The sequence below is a fragment of the Staurois parvus genome, unplaced genomic scaffold (assembly GCF_062004578.1).
Source record: "Staurois parvus isolate SC_StPar_1 unplaced genomic scaffold, SC_StPar_1.0 ptg001272l, whole genome shotgun sequence".
NCBI classification, from domain to species: Eukaryota; Metazoa; Chordata; class Amphibia; order Anura; family Ranidae; genus Staurois; species Staurois parvus.
This window is the reverse complement of record NW_028319068.1, coordinates 442,529-459,099: the sequence shown is the minus strand read 5'-3', so window position 1 is coordinate 459,099 and position 16,571 is coordinate 442,529. Positions and strand designations below refer to the sequence as shown.

Sequence of the window (16,571 nt, the reverse complement as noted above, 5' to 3'; positions counted from 1 at the left end):
TCTCCTCACTTCCATCCCACCTCCCAGAGCATTCATATACTTTTCCAGCTTGGGTAACAGCACTTCACTAAATTTCTTATAGTACTTAACTGTATAGCCATCTGGGCCTGGGCTTTTTCCCCCCTCTGTGCTTCTTAATGCTGTTTTAATTTCTTCCTGGGAAATTTCCACGTCCAAGGAGTTCAACTGTGCTTCACTTAGTTTTGGTAATCCCGCGTTTTTTAAATATATCATCTTTTTTTCATTGATTCCCTCTTGAGCTTCTTTTAGAGGACCTTGGGGACTAATATTATATAGCTTTCTGTAATACTCCGTAAACACTTTAATAATCTCTTTAGTTGAGTGAGCCAACTCCCCCTTAGGACTTTTTATCTTTTCTATATAGTTCCTATTTTTCTTTTTATTCAAAGCTCTCATTAGATATTTTCCTGGTCTATCTCCCCATCTATATCTCTCATTTAAAACCCTGTTGTATACTCTTCTCTACTCCTCATCCATCAACCTCTCTAGCTCATCTTTTTTATCCATTAACTTCTGTTTTGTATCTTTTGTTATTTTCTTTTTATGGATCTGCTCCAGGTCCAGTATTTCTTTTAGAAGCCCACTGACCCTCTCTCTTCTTTCTTTTTTCTTCCTTGCTCCTGCCGCAATCAAGATTCCTCTTATAAATACCTTGTGACTTTCCCAAACTGTAGCTATCGATACTTCCTCTGTTTCGTTCTCCTTAAAATAAACCTTAATCTCTTTCTCGATTTTCTGAGCTAAGTCCTCATCCAGAAGAAGAGCCTCATTTAACCTCCACCCTAATCCTCCAGTCCACCTTCTTCCCCATCCCATTTTCATTACGACCGGGACATGATCCGAGAACGTTCTTGTCTCTATATCAATTTTAACCAGATGTTCTATAAGTTGATGGTCTATTAAGATGTAATCTAATCTCGAGTATATCTCGTGTGCATTAGAGAAGAAGGTATAGTCTCTGTCTTTCATATGCATTATTCTCCAGATGTCCACTAGTTGATATTCATGCATCACTTTTTTCAAAGCTCTCAGAGACCTACTCCCCTCTCTTTGCACAGAGGAGGTATTATCCTTTTGTGGGTCCATACAGAAATTTAAGTCTCCTGCAACTATCAAACGCCCTTTTTTAAATTCCATTAATTTTTTCAACAGACCCTTCATATACATCTCCGGGTTTTTATTAGGGCAGTATATATTGGCTAAAGTACACTCAATCCCCTGAAGTTTACCTTTTAAGAATAAAAATCTCCCCTCTGAATCGGTTCTTCTGTCCTCTAGCTCAAATCTCATATTCTTTGCCAAACCTATTGCACCCCCTTTTGCTCTTTTAATTGGAGAGTCTGCGTAATACCATATTGGATAGTATTTAGATTTCAATTTCACATTTGCCTCTATCTCAAAGTGCGTCTCCTGTAAAAATACCACTGACGTTGCCCTATGATGTAACTCCTTAAACAACTTAAATCTCTTCCCTGGACAACTCAACCCGTTCACATTATAGGTTATAAACTGTATTGCTTCCATCCTTCCCAGTTCGCTCCATCGCTCTTCCAAATTGCCTCTTCCTCTTTATCCCTACTGTCATGCAGAGTATTTTTTTGTTCCACAAAGTTTATTGAGAAAAATTCAAAACATATAAATGGTATAAATTGTACAATGTAATACAATGTGCCAAAGAAAAACGCGGTAAAACACAAATCGCACATGCCAAACAATAAGAAATACGCAGGCGAACAAAATAATAAAGCCATCTCGTGTCACCTGTAACAATAATGAAGTTAAACTGGGAAAAAAAACACGAGAACACAGCAAAAAAAAAAAAAAAAAAAAGAAGGCAAACGCCAATCATAATCACCACATAGCATACAAAATATCACCAAACGAGCAGGATCATTTATTTGCACCCCCAGATATCTTTTATCGTAGAGTAGCAGAGTAGGGGGGAAGGGGATAAAGCTAAAGGTGCTGGGCTTCTGGTGCAAGGAAGAAGTTGCGAAAATATAGAAAGCTCGGTGTTATCCATGAGGAGCAGCAAAGGTACCACTCAAAGGTAGCCAACGCATATGAAAATAACTCCGTGGAATGGGAGAGGCACATGTGCAAGTGTAATCCGGGCGTGAGATTAGGTTGCCTATGGACAGAGGAATAAACGTATGTGTAGAGGAAAAAAAAAGTGAAAAAATGAAGTGGAGAAGATGTGAAAAACAGCAAAGACAGTAATGGCAGGTACAGGGCACAATGAGGAAGGAGTCGGGAGAAAAGAAAAAATAAAAAATGGTGAGAAGCTGGAAAGCCAAAGAAGGAAGAAAAAAAAGTGTAGAAGAAAAAAAAAAAAAATAAAAAATAAAAAAAAGGGGGGAGTAAGGGTCAAAGGGGAAGGAGACTAAGGGGGGCGGTATGGATAGACATGTCATATAGATGGAAGCTCCAAGGACAGAGCTGGTGTGCTCATCCCCTAGGGGATAGAGACATAAAGCAGACAATCGGGCACCAGGGAAAAGGAGTGTCTCACTACCTGATCAGTGAAAGGGATATAATAGAAAAGTGTTATCGACAGCCTAGCAAGGGTCGAGGAGTCAATACAATACAGAGTGTAATACAGAGCCACAGGTCTGGCTCAGAGTCGGGTAGAAAGACCCATGATGGAGTGGTATTCGTGGGTCGTTCGGAAGTGAATCCAACACGACCAAGTATGGGATAATTTAATCGGGTTATCTTGGGAGGAAGCAATCAGCTCCTCCATCTCTGCAATTCTTCCTAGACGAGTGAACCAATCTTTTATTGAGGGGGGTTGAGTAGATCTCCAAAGCACAGGAAGACAGAGTCTAGCAGCATTAATCATATGCATAGCTAACGATCGGAAGTATAGACATTTGGGGAGCGGTGTATGGTGGAGGAGAAATTGGGCCAGGGAGAAATCGAGAGGTAAAGTGGACACTGACGAGGTTATACGGTGGACTTCCTGCCAGAAGGGCAGGACGATAGGACAGGACCACCAAATATGGAGAAGGGACCCATCAGGTGCTCCACATCTCCAACAATTATTGGGTAGAGAAGGGTTAAAACGATGAGTTCTGGAAGGGGTAATGTACCAACGGGAAGCTAGCTTGTATCCGTTTTCTTGGGTCAATACATTCAGCGAACATTTGTGGGAGTATGTAAAAATTTGGTCCCAATCTGAGGAAGAAAAATCTATATCAAGGTCTCTCCTCCAAGCTCGGCAAGCGGGGAGCGAGTTAGGATTCCCATCACCGGTGAGAAGGAGGTACATGGATGAGATTAGATGCCGCTGGGGTTCAGCCTTAGAACAAATTGATTCAAAGTGGGTGAGAGGACGAGTCCATTTGTGGCGGTGAGCAGAGGATGTGAGAAAATGCCTGATTTGAAGGTAGGCCCAAAAGGGGAAGGTACAATCTTTCATGGTGCTCGCCAAAGAGGAGTAGGATTTCAATTGGCCTTTATGAAAAAAGTGTTCCGCCTTCACCTGGTCATACGGCCAATGTTCCGACAGGAAGGCCTTGTGCATACCCGGAGGGAAGTCCGGGTTTAAGCAAAGGGAGGTTAAAGGGTTGGGGGCATCTGAGATGGAGGCCGACTTGCATGTCAAGTGGAAGATGCTCAAGGTAGGACCAATCAGTGGATGAGTGAGAAGGGCCTGGGGGGTATGTTTCGTCAAGAGCCACGGGATCGAAGCTATAGGAGAAGGAGAGAAGGAGTTTTTGAGATGCACCCAGTCTTTGGTAGTCGAATGAATATTCCAATCTATAATTCTGCAAAGATGGCAGGCCCAATGATATTGCCTGAGGTCTGGGAGCCCAATCCCACCCCTGGATTTGGGGAGAACCAATTGGCAGAAAGATATGCGTGGACGCTTGTGGTTCCAAAGGAAGAAGGAGCACATTCTCTTACATGAAGCGAAAAAGGCGGGTGGCAATTGGATAGGTAAGGTTTGAAATAAATAGAGGAGGCGGGGGAGAATGTTCATTTTTAATATAGCAGCTTTGCCGAACCAGGAAAAGCATGGTCGATGCCATTTAGTGAGATCTTCCTGAATGGATTTAAGTGCTGGGATAAAGTTTTTTTACGTAAAGGTCAGAGAGGTCGCACGTAAGCTGAATGCCCAGGTAAGTGAGAGTCTCACTGTCCCATCTAAACGGGAACTGCGAACGGCAAAATGAGACTACATCAGAAGGGAGAGTGACATTGAGGGCGTATGACTTTGAATGGTTGATTCTAAGGTTCGACATGTATTGAAAAAGTGAGAAATCTTTAAGCAAATTGGGCAAGGTGGTCTGAGGTTCCGTTAGAAACAGCAAAATGTCATCCGCATAGGCGGCGAGTTTATACTCTTGAGCCGGTGCGGAAACGCCCTTAATATCTGGGTTGGAACGGAGTTTACGCAGCAGTGGCTCTAATGATAGCACGAAGAGGAGAGGAGAAAGGGGGCAGCCCTGGCGCGTGCCATTGCCAAGAGAGAAATGGTTCGATAAATGGCCATTCACCCGAACCTGTGCCGTGGGTCCAGAATACAAGATCATGATGAAATTAAGCATGTGTTCTCTCAAACCAATCGCCTGAAGGGTTGCCCTCAAATAATCCCAGGACACTCTGTCAAAGGCCTTCTCAGCGTCCAAAGAGAGAAGGAACCCAGGATTCTTTGATGTGCGAAGCCAATGGATAAGGTTGAGGGCCTTGATAGTATTGTCTCTCGCTTCCCTGCCAGGGATGAAACCCACTTGATCGAGGTTAATTAAAGAAGGGAGTAAGGGGAGGAGACGGTTGGCCAGAATTTTAGCATAAAGTTTCACGTCTACATTCAGAAGGGAGATGGGCCTATAATTGGAAACCAAAGTTGCATCCTTATCTCCTTTGGGTATGACAGTGATGTGCGCTTCTAGAAGGCGATGACACGGCACAGGGAGTGAAGAGAAAGTGTTGAAAGCCGAGAGGAAGGGGTTGGACAAGACGGTTAAAAACTCCTTGTAATATACCGCAGACAGGCCATCAGGGCCCGGGCTTTTACCAGACTTCATTTGTTTGACGGCCCGCGACAGTTCCTCTGCCGTGATATTTTGCTCCAGTTCCAGGGCGGATGTCTCAGAAAGTGCAGAAGGGCTATAAAGATGAAGAAAGTCCGAGATCACCGTGGCTCTGAGTTTGTTGGTTTCAGGTGGGGGACGTTCCGGAGGGAGGTTATATAATGCCTTATAATACTGCTCAAAATGAGAAGCAATGTCAGCATTAGTGGTGGCAAAAGAACCGTCTGGACCCCTGATTTTGTGGATTGTTAAGCTCGACTTTTTCGCTTGAAGGGATCTGGCGAGGAATCTCCCGCTTTTGTTCGCAAACTCATAAAATAATTTTTGAGACAAGACATATCTACGTTTAGCCACCTTGCCCAGATCGGTCAAAAGCTGCGTGCGAGTGTTTGTGAGTTCAGTCAAGGTAGAAGCCGCTTGACTGTGTTTGTGAACTCTTTCCAAAAACTGGATGCGCTCCATAAGTCGTCGCAAATGTGCTTGTCTCTCCCTTTTACGCTTCGTAGCCATGGCTATGAGAACCCAGCGAATTACGCATTTATGTGCCTCCCATTGCGTCAAGGAGGAGGTATCTGAAGTCTGGTTGGTCGCGAAGTAATCTACCAATTGGGAGCGGATCTCGGCTTCGTTTGTTGGGTCGGAAAGAAGAGATGCATCCAATCTCCAAATCTTAGAGCGGGAGTGTTTTTCAGGAAAACGCAACGTCATGGTTATGGGATGGTGATCCGATAGGACCATTGGTTCAATGGAGGTGTCATGAAGAAATGGCAGATCCACTTGCGAGAGAAAAATGTAGTCAATTCTGGAGTACTTATTGTGTGGAGGAGAAAAGAACGTATAATCTTTAACGTTCGGGTGTAGGATTCGCCAAGAATCGTGAAGTTGTAAATCCTGGAGTTGTGTGCGGATCTGTCTTAGGGATTTGTATGGTAAAAATGAACTGCCCGAGGAGGAATCCAGTAAGGGGCATAAAGGGACATTAAGGTCTCCCCCCAAGATCAGTACACCCGACTGAAAAGAAGAAAGAGAGGTGGAGATTGAGCGGAAGAAGGGAACCTGCTTGGTATTGGGCGCATATAAATTTGCCAGTGTAATGGGTCTGTTGGCAAAAGTGCCTTTTAGGAACAGGAACCTACCTTCTGAGTCAGGGAGCGACTCCGTGATAGTTAAAGGGAGATGTTTTGCAATCAAGATGGCGACACCTTTTGATTTGGCATGAGGGTTAGGGGCATGATAGACTGTCGGATAACGTGAGTTAAAGAGCTTGGGAATGACATCCTGTCTAAAATGCGTTTCCTGAAGGAAAACGATATCCGCTCTTTGTTTAGATAAGTAGGAGAGCAGAATGGAGCGTTTTTCAGGCGTGTTCAAACCCTTCACATTAAGAGATAGAACTTTTAGTGATAAGTGTCCTGACAACGATTTGGGAGAAGACATGTCCAAAGAGGTATGTGAAAGCAACCTAAAAAGAAGGAACACGGGGTACTAAAAGGATGGAAATAGGATTGAGGGGGGGGGGGAGAAAAAAAAAAAAAAATTTAAAGAGATAAATGAAAGAAAAATAAAAGAAAAATAAGAAAGGGGAAAGGAGGAGAGTAGATACCGGTAAGAAAAAAAAACAAAACAGAACTACCAGCGGGAGGAGTAGACCAGCTAATCCACCTAGATATATAAGAAAAGGGGAGAAGAGAAAGGAAGAGAAGATGGGGGGGGGGGGTTAAGGGGTAACAGAAAAGAGAAAGGAGGGAGTAAAAACAGCCGGCAAGAGTCAGTAAAAGCTCTCTGAGCTTACTGTGTGGGGAACGCAGTGGGTCGAAATCCAAAATAAAAAAGAGGCCCGCCGTACGGAAGACCTTAAAAAGTGCAGGGAATGGAGAGGTAGGGCGAGGATAGGGCATGCACAGAGAGGGACTACACCCAGCCGGCGAGGGAGATGTATCAACCCTCACCTGGTAGGGCGTATGGCTCAGGATTTAGCGAGAAATTGGGGTCAAGAACAGAACGGTAGCCTGCGCTAGGAGGGAAGTGAGGGAAGTGAGACAGGCAACAAGCCATATCAATGGTTGGGAGATACACATATGAACAGAGCACTACGTAGGAATTCTAAAGCGGAAATATGGTGTCACGAGTATACCGTGGTGGAACTACTAGGAGTGTCGACCTCAAAGGTATGGCTTCATAGAACGGTCAGACCGCCCTCTCCTCAGGGAGAGAACAGGCAGTGTCTCACAGCACATGAAGTCACAAATTATTGGCAGAAGAACAGTAAGGCATGACATGTGCAAAAAAAACATACAGCTCAAATATCACATATCAAAAAAACACAATATACTAAATTGAAAACAACTAATATGACAGAATGACCCCCCCCCCCCGGCCTGGACTCTCAAGGTACTCCTGGACTCGAGCAGCACCTCATATCAGATAGGAAATGCGTGGGGAGGGAAGAAGAAGGCACAGGCAGAGTACCTACATTGGAGCCTCATCAGAGGTACTCATTAGTATGCAGAGGGTGGAAAAGGATACAGAGCGGGATGGGAGAGACCGATTTCTGCTAGGAGTCTCCATCCGGAGAGCTTATTGAGGTGATGCTCGTTCACAGGTGCACAGTAACAATGTGAAGGTAAAAAAAAAAAATTATAAGCAAAGGTTTCCACCCCTCCCAATCCAAACTCAGCAACCCGCTCATCAGAGTACGTGAAAAAGGATAACTGGTGCTGAGGAACTCTCTTCATCCTCTCCTAACTCGGTCTTCTGGAAACGGTGCAAGGCGAGTTGAATACGATGCGTGTGGGGGGACATAAAGTCCTTCAGTGGCGAACCCGATATCCTCGGAGGTCCCCAGGATAGGCTCGGAGTCAGCTGTGCAGGAGATGGAAGAGGATCGGAGCCCTCCGGAGTCCACCCGGGGTCTCTAGATGGCAATAGACCTATCAGAGGTGTCATGGAGGAGGTTGGGCACTAAATTGGTTGTAGATCCGATATTCCCGTTGCGGAGCGACAGCGGTGGTGCAGAAAATGGGCGGGTAGAAGGGAGGAACTTATTGGAATATTCTGTGCCAAACAATCGTTAAGGGTCAAGAATCGCAGGGATGAGATCTCAGTGGCCCCAGATGCATAGGGCTGCCTGTGTGCAAGAGTACCAATGAGTCCAGTCCAGATCATGTGGAGGGAAGATCCCAGGATGATAGATCAGAAAGCTCCATAGGTAAGGCGAAATGGGACAAGGATTTTGCAGACAAAGTCCGAAGAGTGGCTGAACAGATCCTGAGCAGTGAAACCAGTGGTAGTGTACAGTAAATTAAGGAAATCAGGACAGAGTTTAGAGAAGGGTCTCTAAGCTTCATGACGAGGCCTGCGATGAGCAGGAGAGGCCGTCGGGCTGGTTATGCTGGTAGAGCCACCGGCTGGAAGTCTCGGCGGGGTTGCGGGAACCAATCGGCGTCGGCGAGAGCCAGGGCCCTGCCATTCCATATCACTTGGCGTCGGTCCGGATTCCGGAACACCTGGGAGACGCATATTGCTGTACCAATCGGGGAGGTCGATTAGTGGGATATCTAGGGAAGTACAGAAATTAGGCAGATCCTCCGGAACTCGCAGGTAGGCTGTGCGCCCCTGCGCCTGTGCGGAAAGACAAAATGGGAAACGCCACCTATATGATATGTTATGGGAACGGAGTGCATCCAATAGGGGGCGAAGTTCCCGTCTTTGTTGCAGAGTAAGATTGGAGAGATCCTGGAATAAATGTATTTCTGACCCCTGATATAAGAGACGCCTTCTGTCCCTGGCGCGCCTGAGGATGTCCTCTTTAATTGGGAAGCTGACTAGGCAACATATTACATCTCTCGGGGGATCAGAATCTCTGCCCCTGGGACGGAGTGCTCTGTGTGCCCGTTCCAACTCTATAGGTGTGGCCGGTGGGCGACCTAGTAGGTCATTAAAGATCGCCACAACCGTTGTAGAGATGTCGTTCGGTTCCACAGATTCTGGCAAACCACGGAGTCGAATGTTATGTCTGCGTCCACGGTTATCCAAATCCTCTATTTGTCTGTAGAATTCACGGATATGTGATGCGTGTGAGACTGTTGTCTGCTGTATGTCTGCTATGGCATCTGCATTAGTGCGGTTAGCAATTTCCACTCCCTCCTGTCAGGCTCCGCCCAACGGGATCTCTAGTGGTCCACGGCACGGGGTTTCCCAGGACGCGGATTCTAAGTCCCAGTCTGCCTTTTCACCAGGGCCCCTGATGGTGGGGATGGACTTGGTGCAAGACTGAAACCAGGTCGCGTCCCTGGGCACCCCCGGCGGCGGCAGAGGGGTCCCGCTGAGGGTATGTGCCCGGGTTGAGCCTGCTGTGAAGGGGATGATAGATCCCGATCCGAGCGGGATGGATGGGATGACAGATCCCGATCCGAGCGGGATGGATGGGATGACAGATCCCGATCCGAGCGGGATGGATGGGCAACTATCAGGAGTAGGCGAGGTCAGACTAGCCGGGTCGGTATTGTGCGGGCAGCATGGTACAGGGGGAGTAAGTGGAGAATGGTCGGGGTCACAAGCCAGGTTCAGCAGGTAGCGGGCAGCGCGGTACAGAGGGTCAGGCAGAAGGATGGTCAGGGACGAGCCGGGGTCAGAGCAGGAGAAGGTCAGCATAAACAGAACAGGCAGAGTTTGGCAACAAGGAAGCGTACTTACAGGAACAGGAACGAGACCTTGCGGCAACTTGGAGATGCACAGGGCAGCTTTAAATAGAGCGCCCTGCTCTCCCATTGGTGCGGCCGCGATCGCTACTGCGCATGCGCAGCCGCCGCGATCGCCGAGGATCCTGCGCTCGCCGGCTGGGACGGATCGGCGGTCTGCGCATGCGCGCGCCGCCGAGGACCCGGGATCCCTGACACCTCCAGCCTTGTGCCCAAGGAAAGCAGGTCATTTCGCAGGTCACTGAGGGCGGTGGTGAGTGTGACTTTAATGTCTGCAGCCACCGCCTGAAGGTCACTGAGAGACACTGCCTGGGAGTCAGAGGAGATATCATGGTGCGGGACTGCATCTGTGACATTCTCAGTGTCACTACTGTGAGCACAGGCTGCCGTTGAGGAGGGAGGAGGGGGGGGGAGAGGGGGAAGCTGTATGGGACCTGTCCCTCTGCTGGGAGCGGAACAGCTCCTGTATATGCCGCGATTGCAGCTGAGTAAGGACCCGTGGGGAACGGGAACCGGGTGTGTTCCGGTCCGTTTTCCCCATGGTTATGTGCCCCTGCCTCACCCGGTCCTCGGTGCAGTGTGAGGAGAAGTCTTCGGCCGGCGGGAGCTCCTGGCTTAAGCGGCCATTCCGGACTGCGGCAGACCACGCCCCCCCGTCATGCAGAGTATTAACCAATACCTCCTCCCCTCCCTCCCTCCAACCCAACTCCCATCCCCCCCCCCTCCCCCCATCCCTCGATCTTTTTTTCCCCCCTACCCATATTTAGGCTTGAATACTGCCTATAAATCATTTGTGGATCTATTTCCACCACTGATTTGATGCTTTGGGCGTAAGCTCCACCCATGGCCGGCTAGCCTCTCCTTCGACCTCCCCAGATCCCCTCTCTCTGTTGTCCACAGGAGAATACAAAAATCTTTACTTCCCCCCTCAACCGAAGCTCCCGAGGGATTACCATTTCAACAAAGGTAGGGCCTGGGGGGTCGAGAGAGATAGAAGAGAGGGAGAAAAAAAAAATATATATTTTTCTCAATTTTCCCTCCCCTCTCTCCCCACCCCTGGGCCTCCCCTCCCCCCGACCCGCTGCCAGTCCTCTTTTCTTGTATCTTCTGTTTCCCTTCTTTCTTTTTCTTCTTCTTCCCACCCCACTATCGCCATTCTTTGCAGTTTCAGTCTGTCACAGAAATCCCTCAGTTCCTCCGGGTATCTCAAATATGCTGTTACGCCATTTTTCCAGCCAATTAAACAAGCTGGGGTACCCCATCTATACTGAACGTTCTGTTTTCTCATTTGTTCCAACAAGGGTCTCGGGGATCTCCTTCTCCATAGGGTCTCTGGTGTTGGGTCTGCATAAATTTGGATATTTAGGTCTCCATACTTAATTAATGATCTTCCTTTAATCTTCCTCCATATCTCATCTTTGACCCCAAATTTTTGGAACTGGACCACTGTATCTCTTGATCTTTCCTTCTCCGCAGCTTGGTTAAACTTTCCTATTCTAAACACTCCATCCAGTTTAATCCCGTCTGTTTCAGGTCTGTCTCTTATGGAGTTTAGAATTTTTACAACTAGGTCATATAGTGATTCCCCTTTTACTTGCTCTGGAATTCCTTCGAACTCTAAGGTTACATCTTCTTTCTTTATTTTCTTGAACTTCCATCCTATAGAGCAATTTCTTCTGGGTATTCTCCAAGTAAGTTATTTTTTTCTCTAGATTATCTATGGTTTGGGCCTGGTTTTTAACTTTTTCCTCTGTTTCTTCCACTCTCGATAGCAGGTGTCCTAGATCATTCCGCACAACTGTCATTTCTTGCTTTATCATTTTTTCCAAATTTTGAAACATTTCTATCATCTCCTTTTTATTTGGTGCTTGTAGTTCACCGTCTAATTCTTTTTTTTTTTCCAAGCCCTCTGTTGTTAGGTGGCTACAGCTACTATTCATATCCATTGATAATCTAGGACTGTTTCCCAGAGAAATGTCCATTTCCCCTTTTGCGCTTGCGCCTTGGGCCCTTTCTGGCGTAATATTTCCTTGCGATGTAAATTTCTTTATCGTACCTATTTGAGACCCTTTGGGCCCTGTTCCCTTAGGACCTTTGTTCTTCATTTCCTCTAAATCTCTGATTTCTTCTCTTATTCTCAAGATGAAATTATATCCGTCCTTTAATTTATACACCAGACAAAACCTGCTGTTTTCCCTTATATTTTTACTCTCCTAGGACACCTGGAGCTCTTCTCATCTTCTCTTTCTTAGCCCAGGGAATCCTCCCCTCCTCTCCTTCACCCCTAGATTTCCCATATCACTCGGGGTTCCCCCATACGATAAGCCCCCAGCAGCTCTCACTCACCCTTCTTCTTCTCCAAGCAGTGGCTCCGAGCTTAAGGGATAGGGCTTTCGCAGCAGCTCAGTCCAAGGGGGGATTCCTCTGGGTTTCACTCCTCTCCTCGTGCCCTTTGTCCAAGATCTTCACCAGAAAGAAGGGTAGCTCTCTTCACTCTATTGGGTCACTCAGACCCAGGATCCTTCCCTCAAGAGTCCTCCGCAGCCGGGCCCCCACTCCCAACAACATCACTCCTCCTCTGGTCTCACGAATTTCCAGTCATGTAGTGCAGGGGGGAGCCGGCGTGTCACTGCCGCTCTGACAGGGAACCGGCCGGCGTCTCTGCCTCCCAGTAGTGCTTTGCGGCGAGCAGCGTGCTCACACCGCCCTGCTTCGATTCCCAGCAACCCGACAGCTGCACTGGAATCTCCGCAGCGAGTTCTCCTCCCGGAGGTCTGTGCCCGCTCTCCTCTCCCTTCACCGCGCCAGTCTCTCCCCGCTTGGAGCCCTCCTCAATCAGGTAGGGCTTCTCTTCATGAGGGTCTCGGGAGGGTCAGTTTGGAGGTTATCGGAGAGCACTCACATCGTGCTCTCCGTCACCGCCATGTTTAGGCTCCACCCCCCTAGCTGCATTTGAATACAACAGTCTAATTGCCCATCCCAATGAGCCCTCCTGGTATTGTTATTTTTAGCAGGCGATTGGCTTTCGTGTAAAAGCAATCCAAGTGGCTAATTAGCTGCAGGATTGCTTTTACAAGCAGCGGGAGATGATGCCCCGCTGCCTTCCACGGCCTTCTAGGGCAGTCTCGTGCCATCGGGGGAACCTGACAATGCAGCCGGTGTTTCTGCCAGCTGACCATAGAGCTGATTGGAGACCAGAATGGTGCCAGTCATCTCTATAGTCTAAGAAATCGAAAGCTACAAGCATTTCATCACTTCAGTTTCGCAGGATATAAACAGCGCCATTTGTAAATTGGGAAAGCATCTGATCACACCGATTTTGGTTTGATTAGATAATGTAAGGGCAGAGGAGATATCTAGAGTCTGATAGACCCCAGATTTCTCAAAAAATAATATGACAATGCCCATTGAAGTTATAGGGGATATTTGCATTCCCTGTTATAGCATTAAAAGTGATAAAAAATAAAAAATGAAAGGTACAATGTAAAAATAATAAAAAAATCAAAATAACTAAAAAAAAAAAAAAAAAAAAAATCGCCCCTTGACCCTGTGCTAGTATGTAAACAGCGGTTGCACCATGTATGTGAGGTATTGCCGTGAACGTCAGATCAAGGGCAGTAATTCTAACACTAGACCTCTGTAAATCTAAAATGGTAGCTTTTATAGGCTTTTAAAGCGTTGCCTATGGATATGAAAAATGTTTGCAGTTTGTTGCCATTGCACGGGGCATGCGCAGTGTTAAAGCATGTCATGTTTGGTATCTGTTTACTTGGCATACCATTATCTTTTATATTTTACCAAATAATTGGCCAATATATTGTGTTTTTGTGCATTAAAAGTAAAAAAAGTGTATTTATTTAAAAAACATTTGCTTTTGAAAAATCGCTGCACGAGTACTATGTGCCATAAAAAATTGTAGTACCCACCATTTTATTCACTAGGGTGCCTGCTTTAAAAAAAATATGTTTGGGGGTTTAAATTAATTTCCTAGCAAAAAATAGTTTTTTTTCATCTGCACAAAAAGTGTCAGAAAAGGCTTGATCTTCAGGTGATTAGAAGTGTGAATGATGTGTGGCATAAACTTTTAATGCTGGGCATAAAATTCCCCCAACCCCCAAAACGACCCCTTTTTGGAATGTAGATACCCCAAACTATTTGCTGAGAGGCATATTTAATCAATAGTAGAATTTATTTTCTTTCCACAAGTTTTGGAAAATGACAAATTTTAATTTTTTTTTACATAAAATTGACACTTAAATGATCTACTGCTCACACATGCCATGGATATATGTGGAATTACTCCCCAAAATACATTCTGCTACTTCCCCCAAGTATGGGGGTACCACATATGAGAGACGTTTTGGCAGTCTAGCCAAGTACAGGACCCCAAAATCCAATAAGCACCTTCAGGCTTTTAAAGGGCTTTATTTCCTCATTACACTTCCAGACTACCTATCACAGTTTCGGAGGCCCTGAAATGCCAGGATAGCACCTAACCCCCCAAATGTACCTTTTTTGGAAAGTAGACACCCCAAGGAATTTGATAAAAAGCACGGTAAGTATTTTTCATATCTCATTTGTTGCCGCAAGTTTTTGGAAAATGAAGAAAAAAAACAAAAACATATTTTTTTCTATTTTTTTTTTTTTATATTTCAGAACCTTGTGAGAAAAAATGAGATCTTCAAAATACTCACCATGCCTCTTTAAATTCCTTGGGGTGTCTACTTTCCAGAAAGGGGTCATTTGGGGGGGTTTGGTGCTATCCCGGCATGTCGGGGCCTTCAAAACCTGTGATAGGTAGTGAGGAAGTGTAATGAGGAAGTTACGCACCTTCAGGCTTTCAAAGTGGTCATTGGATTTCAGGCTCCTGTATGTGGCTAGGCTCCCAAAAAGTCTCACACACGTGGTATCCCCATACTCAGTAGAAGTAGCAGAATGTATTTTGGGGTGTAATTCCACACCCATGGCTTGTGCGAGAAATAAATCATTTAAATGACAACTTCGTGTAAAAAAAAAAAAAAAAAAAAAAAAAAAAAAAGTCATTTTCCAGAAACTTGTGGAAAAAAAAAAAATCTTCCATGGACTCAATATGCCTCTCAGCAGATAGCTTAGGGTGTCAACTCTCCGAAAAGGGGTTATTTGAGGGTGTTTGTACTATCCTGGTATTTTAGCACCTCAAGAAATGTGATGGGCAGTCAGAAAGTAAAAGCTGTGTAAATTCCGTTATCTATACCATAGTTTGTAGACACTTATACACTTACTGGGATTTTTTTAACCAAAAACATGTAGCAGAATACATTTTGGCCTAAATTTATGGAAAAATTTAGTTTTCTTGGATATTTTTTTTTATGACCGAAATGAGAAAATATAGGTTTTTTTTTTTTCTTCAAAACTTTTCTGGTTATAGCGACAAAAATAAAAAGTGCACAGGTGATCAAATACCATCAAAAGAAAGCTCTATTTGTGTGAAAAAAAGACATAAATTTCATTTATGTACCGTATTGCATGACCGTGCAACTAGCGCAGCACTGTATAGCAAAAAAAATTGCGTAAATTGCAGTATCTATACCATAGTTTGTAGACGCTATAACTTTCACACAAAGCAATCAATATACACTTATTGTGATTTTTTTTTTACCAAAAACATGTAGCAGAATACATTTTGGCCTAAATTTATAACTAACTTTGACTTTACTATATATTTTTTATAGCTGAAAGTAAAAAATATTGTTTTTCTTCCAAATTTTTGGCCTTTTTTTGTTTATAGCGTGAAAAATAAAAAGCGCACAGGTGATCAAATACCACTGAAAGAAATCTCTATTTGTGTGAAAAAAGGACGTAAATTTCGTTTGGGTACAGCATTGCATGACCGCGCAATTATCAGTTGAATTAGTGCAGCGCTGAGTAGCAAAAAGAGGCCTGGTCAGGAAGGGGGGTAAATCCTCAGGAGGGCAAGTGGTTAAAAACAAATTTGCATAACAGGTTTAGTATTTTTATTTTGAGGAACAAGAATGTATTGGACAATGCACCATCTATCTAAAAAAAAAATATTTATAAGGATGTCTTCACAGTTTTTAATATGTTTTCGTTTGCTTCATTACAGGCGTTTTATGTGTCTGCTGCATCGGCTCAGCAAAGAGATTATTCATCGGTAAGTTAGCTAGAGCTCTGATTTTTTTTTTTTTTTTTTGGGGGGGGTAATTGCATCATCAAATCCCTAAAATATGAGTTTTATTGAAGATGTCCGATTTCCTTACTAATTTGATGTCCCTTTCCAGGATGCAGACCACTGAGTAGCATAACTATCCAGTTCATAACTAGTGTGTTACCCCTTTGTATGCAGTTTCTATCTGTACACAGCAGTTTCTGTTCTAGACTTTAAAATTCAAGATAATCTGAGTGATAAAATGGACAGGATTGGGAAAAGGATTTTAAATATGATATGCCCCTTGCAACAATGTGTGAATTTTTAAAGCAGACCTTCACTCATAATATGGACTTGATCTTTTCCCCTCCTTCTTCTTAAACAATAGTAGACTGTTTTTAAATTGTTAGGGCTGTGTAAATACCTTTTAATTTTGGTGCGGGACACTACTTTCTTATGCTTCATCAAGCTGAGGATGATGCAAGGATTGGCCCTTGCAGCCGCTTGGGAAATTCACACCTTACATCCCAGGAGGCAGCAATTAATTTAGGGACGAAGCATTGCAGGACCTGGCAGACCTACGGTATGTGTGCATATGTGCAAGATCTCATGCATGGTGCACACGCTCTTTAGGTCCCCTAGGTCCAAAGTACATGGCGGACACTG

The 16,571-nt window shown here is 45.0% G+C and overlaps 1 protein-coding gene across 5 annotated transcripts in view; it reads left to right on the top strand.

The window, feature by feature from the left end:
• IDH3G (isocitrate dehydrogenase (NAD(+)) 3 non-catalytic subunit gamma) overlaps nucleotides 1-16,571 on the top strand; it is a 251,666-nt gene that overhangs the window by 23,892 nt on the left and 211,203 nt on the right. For all 5 annotated transcript variants that reach the window (XM_089660777.1, XM_089660776.1, XM_089660774.1 and 2 more), the window contains exon 2: nucleotides 15,864-15,911. In XM_089660777.1, the coding sequence (XP_089516903.1) occupies nucleotides 15,864-15,911 (48 nt within the window). The remainder of the gene's footprint in view (nucleotides 1-15,863; nucleotides 15,912-16,571) is intronic.